The 10413-nt window shown below is 37.0% G+C and overlaps 2 protein-coding genes across 2 annotated transcripts; both read right to left on the bottom strand.

Moving 5' to 3' along the window:
- Positions 1 to 1294: 1294 nt before the first annotated feature.
- Positions 1295 to 5480, bottom strand: LOC133516317 (uncharacterized). Its single transcript, XM_061849194.1, has 4 exons — positions 5334 to 5480; positions 3451 to 3588; positions 2956 to 3039; positions 1295 to 2874 (listed from the first exon to the last, which is right to left on the bottom strand). The coding sequence occupies exons 1-4, from the start codon at positions 5368 to 5370 to the stop codon at positions 2663 to 2665; spliced, it is 471 nt and encodes a 156-aa protein (XP_061705178.1). The 5' UTR covers positions 5371 to 5480; the 3' UTR covers positions 1295 to 2662.
- Positions 5481 to 5916: 436 nt separating this feature from the next.
- On the bottom strand, positions 5917 to 10392 carry LOC133516315 (proton-coupled folate transporter-like). The gene is made up of 2 exons (XM_061849192.1): positions 6385 to 10392; positions 5917 to 6308 (listed from the first exon to the last, which is right to left on the bottom strand). Exons 1-2 carry the CDS (start codon positions 7210 to 7212, stop codon positions 6141 to 6143), a joined length of 996 nt encoding a protein of 331 aa, XP_061705176.1. The 5' UTR covers positions 7213 to 10392; the 3' UTR covers positions 5917 to 6140.
- Between the last annotated feature and the right edge of the window lie 21 nt (positions 10393 to 10413).

Here is a 10413-nt window from a genome sequence, read left to right on the forward strand (position 1 = left end):
TTTGCCCCAAATGTGGATTTATTTATTCGTATGGCATAATTGTTCAGTCGTTTATAATAGTAGCCCACGCCATAAACCACCCACAATACGGAATAGCTACGTACGTAAGAGACAGCATCAATGACATAACAATTGAGAGCTGCTCCTGTGGCCCAGATTTCTTCGCTTCGGCTGTCAAAGTCCTTACCGTCTTAAATGTGTACATGTGGAAAAAATGCAACTTTCTCATTAGTTTTTGAACAATCAAGAGGGCCTTTGCCAGTTGGTGTGGTGAAAAATAAATAACTATTGATACATGGTATTACAAAATTCTAAAATTTATCTTCCGCCTACTATGATTAGTATTTTTTTGGAATAATGATGACTTAAGTCCTTAAAGGTAGTAGGCATAGGTAAGCAAAATACGTGTATTGGATGTACTCTCTCCCAATGTGATGAATTATGGACAAAAAATGGTGAAACCATTTTGTAGAACGTAAGTTGATTGCCATTATAAATGTTCCCTTATGTTGTTTAGGATCTCTGTAGATAGTTATTTAGTCTGTATAATATATGTGGATTTATGTTTTTTTAATAAAGATGCATTTTGATGAAATTACTTTTTTTATTATAGACACAAGTAGTTTAATAATAGTAGTTCATGTGACTGCTACATAATAAAAGGCATTAAAACACACGAGTTTGGATTTAAGAAACGAACGAAGTGAGTTTCTTAAAAAGATCACACGAGTGTTTTAATGCCTAATTATGTACAGTTACATACACTATTTTATCTACACACATATAAACTTTCTATGAAATATTCACTAACCGAAATTACAGCCTCCGTTAGGGCATCGTTGCTCTCTTGGCGGAACTCGCGGATATGTGGTGGCGTCACCGAAATATTTTTATCGCTTATTTTACACCAAATTTTTGCTATAGTTACCTTAAAAACAACAAAACATATTCATTTTATACTTAAAACTAATTAAAAGATAAACTGTACGTCAAATAGCGGTAAATGAAAACTTTTTTCACGCATTAATTTTTTTTTAATTCAGAGACAAACTAGAGTCGGGGGCCTATTTCCGTATCATTCGATACAAACTAAAATGCGAGATATGTCAAAATTGTATGCAATTGACATTTCATTTCGAACAAAAGGCATCTCTACTGATATTAGAATAGAGGTCAAATCGAATTGCTTTTTTTTTTCAGAGATGTTCCAAATTTGAATGCATAACCAAATCGATTTTGATGGATTTATGAAGCTATATATTATGGAGTGTGGAATTAAGAGGAGTGACATCTCTTATGGTAGAACTGTTGCAAAAGTGTCCAGCTGTCAGCTATAAATAATAGTTCCAAATCTCTCCAGAGTAGCGCTAGAGTAGCTAAGAACCTAGGCGCTATTGACGGAGTGAAGTGCGCTGTCTATGATTTGATTTTTTTGTTCAAGTATTCTAGGTATTGTAGCGCCACCTATTTATGGTTTTTTGATGACACTTTTTGGTGGTTTGGCTCCACCTTCCGTACTATATATGTAACTAAAACGTAGTGATTATATGCTCTTTGTATGTAACTAACTATATTATCACAGATAAGAAGTTTGTTGTAACGAAACAGTTTATCGTAATGTTGGCCATTATTTACGGATTTTGAAGGCATCATAGAGGGTTTATGATATGTATGTAGATAAAGTTTTTTTGCGCCAGACCAGACCATCAGGTCTCTGAATTATGATTACATGATTCATTGCATTCTCTTTAAAAACAACGTACGTTTTAGTGCAAAATTTCATTACATGTTACATTACTGTACTATAAACACACGGCATACATATAGCATGCATCTCGTGGTTGTAGACTATATATCTAAAATTATTACACATATCCACTTAGCTAGGTAAGTAAACTGGATTCCTTTGGCAAGTTTTCTAGTTCTACAGCTCGAAGTTTTAACTCCTGCCGGTTCCTGATAATAAACCATCTGTAAAATAGAGAATTAGGTTTATCAGCCCGGTCATTGTAGTTCATCCAAACCCACCCTTGGACAATTGAAGAAAGTGAGTTTCATGTACAGTACATACTACATATGTATTAGCTATACCACACGGTAAAATACTAGCGTGCTGTAAACAGCGTAACACACAAAAACTTTTGATTTGAAAACTTGTGTTTTGGCTGCAGTTAAGCGCTTCTCACATCTTAATTCAGAAGCCTAAATCGTAAAGGTGTAACCGCGTTTAGTTAAAAGTCTGACTGCACTAACCAGGAACAATAATTTTAGGATCCTAATTAGGATGTCTTCGCGTTTTCTGGCCAAAAACCATTGGAATGGTCTTCATTTCATGGAGTATAAGCCGGCAAAGGCCGATTGACGAAGAAATCGCGACACGGAATTGGAGATGGATAGAACATACTATTCGAAGAGGGGCAACGAATAACGGAAACCGCCGGACGGAAGCCGTGGCTCTTGGGGCTCTGTACACTTGGCAACGGTTCAGCCTAAGTGAGCTACGACCGGTCGGGTTGAGCTGGAGCGAGGCCAAAAGACGAGCTGAAGATAGGAAGGCGTGGCGCGAGCTTGTGAAGGCTCTTTGCACCTCTGGGGTGCTTTAGGACAACAACAACACCAGAATTACTGAACTGAACTGACTTAAGTAAGATGTGTGAAGCGTTTAAGGCACTGAAGTACATATAAAGGGGAAGATAATAATATTGACAGAAACATACATTAAAATGATGATGGCGGGCATTGCCATCCCACCACTAAAGACATACACCGCGCTTGTGAATTGCTTCATGGTCTGGGCGTATATGGTTGCGTACACCGGGTCGAACACGAGCGCAGCGAGGGTCTCCACTAGACTGAATAGGGAATTCATTTTGCCTAGAAACAATTATCTACTTAGAACTTTCAAATCACCTAACGTGCTAAATTCAGTTAGGTCAACACTTAGGCGACACATACCCAATTCTTCACTTGGTACTAGTTTTGATGACATTGAACGCAAGGAAGTATATGTCGTTGCATTCAAAAATTGTACGATGGGAACTGCAGAAAAAAAAGATAGGAACTACAATTTCATTCGAAATTGTATATACGAATGCCATAATAAATTAATCTTAGGTATACCAGACCGGCTAGCATGAGTTGCGCTTTCTCGCTCGACTCCATACATCCTGCGCGACTTTAAGTATGGACTCGCGCGCGAGAATGCAACTAATACTAGGTATACGGTCAGAACGAGTGTTTGATTAGAATTAAGTACCTAAATCATTATACGACTAATACGAGTAAGTTCACAATGTGGCATTATAACTTCGGTTAATGTTTAGGTTCGCTAAAATTTCGGAATGAACTGATAAGTGACGAAATACCTAATATAAAAGTAAAGCACTATTATATAATGAATGCTAACAAACAAGACAAAATATGTATAAATTTACCTATTTAGGTACTTACCCAAATACATTTGAAAATCAGTTTGGACGAAATTGATGTAAACAAAACCGACGAGTTTGCTTGTGAATGAAATGAGACAGAGTACGGAGTCATCTAGGCCCCATCGCTTGCTCAATATACTTATTGACAGGACAGCAGCTGCAAGCAAAAGAGCGTAATTTTAGTTCATCGTCATATTTTTGTAGGTGAGCATTTAAGCAGACTGTACCCACATTAAATATAAATTTAAGAGAAAAATGTTAAATGTAACATTTGTAAAAAGCGAAGCGTTTTTAAACTGTGTTTTGTCGTCGTCGTCTCAGCCAAAAGACGTCCACTGCTGGACAAAGGCCTCCTCCAAGGATCTCCAGAACGAACGGTTATTCGCTGCCCTCATCAACCAACGGTTTCCCGCGATTTTAACCAGATCGTCGGTCCATCTAGTCTGGGGCCTTCCCACGCTACGTCTTCCGATTCGTGGTCGCCACTCGAGAAACTTCCTGCCCCATCGGCAATCGGTTCTGCGAGAAATGTGGCCCGCCCACTGCCGCGTTGAAGACTTTCGTCTTAAGACACTGCGGTATTTTGGACGAGAAGATGTTACGTAGCTTCCCGAACGCTGCCCATCCAAGTTGGATTCGACGAGCAACCTCTTTCTTAAAGTTGGACTTACCTAACTGGACTATTTATCCCAGGTATATATAGTCGTTAACAACTTCAAGCGTAGAGTCTCCAACTTTCAAAGGAGTGGGTACAACATGGGAGTTCGACATAATTTTCGTCTTCTCCATGTTCATCCTTAGACCCACTTGCTGAGAGACTACTGAGGTCGTTGACCATTTTACCGAGGTTTTCCTGGGTCTCAGCCATGACAACGATATCGTCGGCAAAACGGAGGTTGGTCATGTATTCGCCGTTAATATTAATGCCAAGTCCGTCCCAGTCCAGGAGCTTGAAAGCATCTTCCAGAGCAGCAGTGAACAATTTGGGGGATATGACATCCCCTTGCCTCACTCCTCGCCGTAATTGGATAGGCTTCGAGTCCCGATCCTGGAGACGAACTGTCATTGTGGCGTTCTCATACAAACTCCGCAATACCTCAATAGTATATTTGGCACCGCTGAAGAGACTGCAGCACTGCCCAAGTCTCGATCGAATCCAAAGCCTTCTCATAGTCCACAAACGCTAAGCATAATGGCTGGTTATACTCTTCAGTCTTTTGTATAACTTGCCGCAGCGTATGGATGTGGTCTATGGTGCTGAAGACCTTCTGGAAACCGGCTTGTTCAGGAGGCTGGAAGTCGTCAAACCTGCTAGCGAGACGGTTCGTAATGACTCTGGAAAACAACTTATAGACATGCCTCAGAAGCGAGATGGGCCTATAATTCTTTAAAAGGGTTTTATCGCCCTTCTTGAAGAACAGTACCACCACGCTTCTTTGCCATGCCTTTGGCGTTATTCCCTCGAGTATGACGGAGTTAAACAACTTCGGAAGAGCTTTCATGACCGGTTTACCACCAGCTTTCAGAAGCTCTGACGTAACTCCGTCGTCACCCACCGCCTTATTAGTTTTAAGCTGTTTGAGAGCCATTACTAATCTCGTAGAGGGTGACGTCTGGGATTTCTTCTGTGTAGTGTCGGGTCAACCTGGCTCTTGGCTTGGGTCTTTGGCCAGTTTAATAACAAGTGTCTGCGTGGTCGTGTACAACTGTCCGTAAACGTCTCGATCTCACCCATAAGTGTTTTGTGTGTTTATCCATTTGATATTCTACTTTAATACTTACGAAATAAAGTCGATATTTAAACAATTAAATAATAGTTTCCAGATGTTATAAAACGCCTATTTCGATTTGATGTCATTAAGAAAACATGTATTTATTTAACTCCTTATGTATTTTACTTACCCAATGCATGTAATATGTGACTGTACGTCGAATACATGCTATAACTGACCGCATCCCAATTAAGACGGTATCGCACAAATAGGTAAGTAATTATGTGTTCCGCTAAAACATGAGCAAATTATATGATACAGTCAAAATGAAATCCTGAGCCTCCATACACCTTTTATATAATGACGCGTAATAAACTTATGTCTCAATAACTACTTATTGTCAATTTTCCATAATGACTTTGAAGTACCTAAGTTTTTATTACGCTGAGCATAAATACTTTAAAGGAACCAGTGAGTTCAATATTAGATAGAGAGATAGATAGATAGAGATTTTTATTGGCATACCAATATATTGTTACATGTTACATACATGGACCCTGGAAAGGGTGTAGCAAAATAAAAGGTAAGTAGTTCACAATATCACACTTTGCTTACTATTACTTATATTAGTTACGTACAACACGGCCTATACTTAGGTTATACCTAGTACCTACTTATAGTAAATAGTACATGTACATTTTTTAAATTACACTTTTCTCTAAGTAACAATAAAAATATTAATTATATTATTACATAATAACATAAGAGCCTCTTCTAACTGAAACTATAAAATTAATACCTATAAACGAGGATCAGGTATAGTTAAGATCAATAGTAGCGTACGAAACAACGCGTTAAAAGGATCCTATCCCAATTTGAGGTATAAGTGTCTCAACAGGTTGTGTTTAAAGGTATTTGCAACAGTTTAATTATTCTATATTTTTTACAGCTATCAGAGTATGGTAAATACTTTTGATGCTGACTGTACCTACATTCCCTATAAAACATGAGTAATTAAAAAAATGAACATACCATGACTGGGTCCATAAGTAATAGCAACTACTAATAAGTTTAAAATAATCATCAATCTTAAGTCGCCCGGCCTTTCCTTGGTGATGACACATAGTGTATCTTTTTGTAGGGACAGCAATTCTGAAAACTTAAACTGAAAGCAATTTCGTTAAGTAGATATGTTGCACATTTTTGTGTGAATCAATAAATAAATAGACCAAAGTGTTTACCTTTTTGATTTCCGTTTTCGGTGGTTTTGTATTATTTTTTAAACAAATGTAACCGTATATCATTGTCAGTAGGTATAAACAACCAGATATTAGAAATGTCCCCACGTAACCAAAAGATTTTAGTATAATTCCACTCAAACTAGTTCCTATGAGTATCCCGATCGTTAGGCACAAGTTCACCAAGCCAATACGAAACGTTCTGGTCTCAGGGGTAGTAATGTCACTAATATAGCTAAAAATTCCAATAAAAATAGTTACCCAACCTCCAGTGATGGCCGGGAACAATACTTCTAAAAACATTGTAACTTCTACGGGGATCTCGTAAAAGAGCATAGTGCATATTATATTGCTTACAGTCATCAATAAGTCTCCGAAAATAGGAAGCAACATGCAGATTTTTCTGTTGCCAGTTCTGTCGCTCCAGGCCCCCATAAACATCACGACGAGCGTTGGCAAGGCGGTATGAATTATGCTTCTCCATGTTTCTATCGACGAAATGACTTTCTGTACTTCTCGCTCATATTCAGTAAAGTTGCTGCCATGTTTATCAATTAAGGGATTACATATTTCAGGACCATAATGTAGTTTCACAAGACAAGCTTTAGCCAAATTTAAATTTTGAATTGCGAGTTTTGCCAAGGTCGCCGGTATAACCAGACCAGCCATAACGGGTTCCACAGTTATGTTTGATCTCAGATATTTTAATCTTTCGGTAAGCCGTTGTCTCGGAATGTTTTCGTTATCTGTTTCGATTTTATCAAAATTCTGTATTTGGCGAAGTAACCTTTCGTCAACATTTTCCGATTTGTAATTTTGAGCACAATGCATGGTTCTTTCTAAATAAACCAGAACATCAACAATCAACTTAATTAAACTAACCAAATGTACGATACTCGTGCTACTGGAATTGACTCAAGATAACTTCAGTTGTAACTGTACTTCATAATACAGTGTGTATATTTGTAGAAAAATAATGTATGTCGTGTAGTGTAGACCACATTTCCTGAAGTACGCGTAACCTGCGCAAGTACATTAGCTGTGAAATTTAATACGACTCGGGGTTCAACGATTCCGCGAAGGCAAAAATAACATACGTTACGTATACATTTGTTTAATTAAAACAAATACATTGCAAATATGTTGATTTTCGACCAACCACCAGGTACTATCAAGGTAGTGTTTTCTGGTAGCATGCTGTATAAGACAAGTTATCGGCCGTCGTCGCTCATTAGGTACTATTTGCACTGAATGTTTACCCCGCAGAGTTACAACTACTGAGTAACATGTAAGAAACGTAATGTTCGTACAGGTGGCTGAGATACGCGTCATACTCGTTGTTTGTGGAGACTGGTCTCTTTAAGCTAACTTTATGTTTGAGTATAATTACAGTGAGACACCTCATTCGGTTCTCGTATGTTTCTTTTATCGTAATCAATGTTTTAATTATACAGAATTTTGACTCTTAGACACTATACATCTCTCTCTCTCTCGGGTGTAAATATCTCTAAATAACAAATCATTTAGAGATATTTACACCTCTAAATAATTTAAGATTTTTTTTATCTGTTTGTTTTTTTATTATTATTTTTGATTTTTCTGTAATTCGACATTAAGAGACTTTATACATCTCTAAGTAATAATAATACTTTACTTACTTTTACTTTTTTTTCAGTTCGCAGTAATATTTTAAATGAATTGTATCTTATAATTGTTAATGTGCTTGTTTTTGCTTGTATGTAATTTCCATGTTGACGTGTAGAAGTGCCCTTGTGGCCTATTTGCTGAATAAATGTTGAAGAAGAAGTTTAATGTCAATATCATAAATGTTCACTACTAGTCTACACTGCACCGATGGCCCAAAATTATAGGAATAGTAAACTGATAGCAGTTTGAAAAAATGGGGCCATGTAAAAAGTAACTTAAAGTAAATCGATTTGCAGCAATCTCATAAATCACAGAGGGCATAAACAAGATGACAATCGTACATTGACAAACGCCAAACGAAAAGAAAAAAAGTATCGTGATGCTACGACGAGTCACGTGAATATTTCCATACATTATTAAGTGTCGATTGGCGTTTTCTATAAACGATCGACATCTTGGCTAGGCTCTTAGGGCCGCAACCGTCTGTTTGCTTTAATTTTGGATCCTTATTTTGCAAAATTCGGACTGAAAAATTTCGGGGGGCGGGGTTGAGGGGTGCACAACAGTGTATCAGCTAAGTCCAGGGGCCCATTTCTCGAACCATGTTAGGCTAATATTATTAGTGTTGTGATGGAAACCCATACGATTTGACAGTTTGTTGACTAATAATAAGTTGTCTAAAGTCTGATCAGTAAAATTCGGATCAGTGCGGAATTTCATTGGAACGAAATTTTCCATACTAAACTGAACTGTCACCCTATACATGAGAATAACAGCGCCCTCTTGACAATGATCATATATTTCTGGTCGAGCTTTAATAGCATTCGAGAAATGGGCCCCAGCAGCAAGCTATACAGTATTTACAGTAGAGGAATTTGTGTAAGGTTAACGTTACGATTTTTTAATTGATGAACATATTAAGTAAAACAATTTCATGTAGGTAATTCAACTGTATTTTATAAAAAAACTGTAGTCACAGTAATATTACCTACTCAATAATTATTGATTTAACTGTACTCTCTAGTCCACAATTTAGATCCATGTCCACACCAAACTGAGTGAGCTCGGTTTTCTATAAAATATATATCCATAATATTTTGTGTCAAAAAACTTATAATGCACGATTTCCACCGACCAGGTGGAATCGGGCCGCACTGGAGCAAATTTTCAATGTGCCTATACAATATGTATGGCAGAAGCGATGGAGTCCGTCCAGAGCCGTCCGCATCCGCGAGTAGCCGACCGGCTTGCGGCCATACAAATGTAAAATGCGCTCCGACTCCGCCCGTTCGGTGGGAATCGTACTTAAACTATCTGTAAAGATAGTTTTTGACAAAACTAACTACGAATCTTTATAAAACAGAGCCTACAAAAGTGTGAGAGCTATCCACCTACTCAGTTTTCCAAATTCTTTAGCGGGTTCAACCTGCGTAAATAAGTTATTTGTGTATTATCTGTGACTTGGAAAAATAAGTAAATGAAATGTAACTCTTAATCTACCACAGCAAAGATCCGTTAAAACCGTACAATTGTAATAAAACCTTAACTGAATTGGTAACCTTCTGTGTTTAAAATGACCACACGATATTTCATACAATTTAAGTTTATATATTATTTGTTTTTATTTCGATAAAAGAGCGTTTTATATGCGCTTCTCGAAATCGCATACGAATTAGTCTATGACGGTAATGGTTTCATATTCAAACGTTGAAATGGAGTAAATTTGGCCATCCTATGCTATATTTTACAATAAACGGTCGTCTACAAACTTCCAACAGCGATCAAAGTTAAATAAACGTGGTACAGCACGTGAATTCTCTTGAACCGATGAAAATTGTACACTGTTTGTAGTGTTTTAAACATTTCATACAAAATTAGAAATTGTTGATGATGTTTTAAATCACTTTGCTAATAGACTAGATGACAGATGTGCTTAGGCAAATTAAATATTTGTTATACAGTCGCTGTATGTCTCCTGAAACGCACTAATCTATTGTAGCTACTGACTTGTCTCAGACTTTAATCAGTAATCGCAAATGATGTACATACATAACAAAAGTTATATTTTGTGAGAGAGTCATATTGTAGGTGTAGTTGGTCATAAAACTTTATTTTTACGAATACAAAAGGACAAAAGAGCGGCTAAGCACGCCCCATCCATATAGTAGGAATAACTAGTTATGATATTTTGTGGTTCTGGGATAATATCGATAGGTTATCTTTAGGTTAACTTATGGTTAACTTTTCGACACAAATCGTATTTAATTTGAAACTAATGTTTCTTTAGATTAAATATTTTATTTTATTTAAAAAAGACTATTAATTGAAAAATTTGAATACTGGGAAAACTTTTAAATTAAAATTTAGAAAATGAGCTCAATTATA

Source organism: Cydia pomonella, chromosome 3, assembly GCF_033807575.1.
Source record: "Cydia pomonella isolate Wapato2018A chromosome 3, ilCydPomo1, whole genome shotgun sequence".
Classification (NCBI taxonomy): Eukaryota; Metazoa; Arthropoda; class Insecta; order Lepidoptera; family Tortricidae; genus Cydia; species Cydia pomonella.

What these genes read in the sequence shown, in the direction of transcription:
- LOC133516315 (XM_061849192.1), bottom strand. Translation starts at nt 7,212, where the DNA reads ATGCATTGTGCTCAAAATTACAAATCGGAAAATGTTGACGAAAGGTTA. An exon ending in CGAAAACGGAAATCAAAAAG is followed by an intron (nt 6,309 to 6,384) that starts GTAAACACTTTG and finishes AATTGCTTTCAG; the next exon opens with TTTAAGTTTTCAGAATTGCT.
- LOC133516317 (XM_061849194.1), bottom strand. Translation starts at nt 5,370, where the DNA reads ATGTATTCGACGTACAGTCACATATTACATGCATTGG. An exon ending in TCACATATTACATGCATTGG is followed by an intron (nt 3,589 to 5,333) that starts GTAAGTAAAATA and finishes TTTTGCTTGCAG; the next exon opens with CTGCTGTCCTGTCAATAAGT. An exon ending in TGATTTTCAAATGTATTTGG is followed by an intron (nt 3,040 to 3,450) that starts GTAAGTACCTAA and finishes TTTTTTCTGCAG; the next exon opens with TTCCCATCGTACAATTTTTG.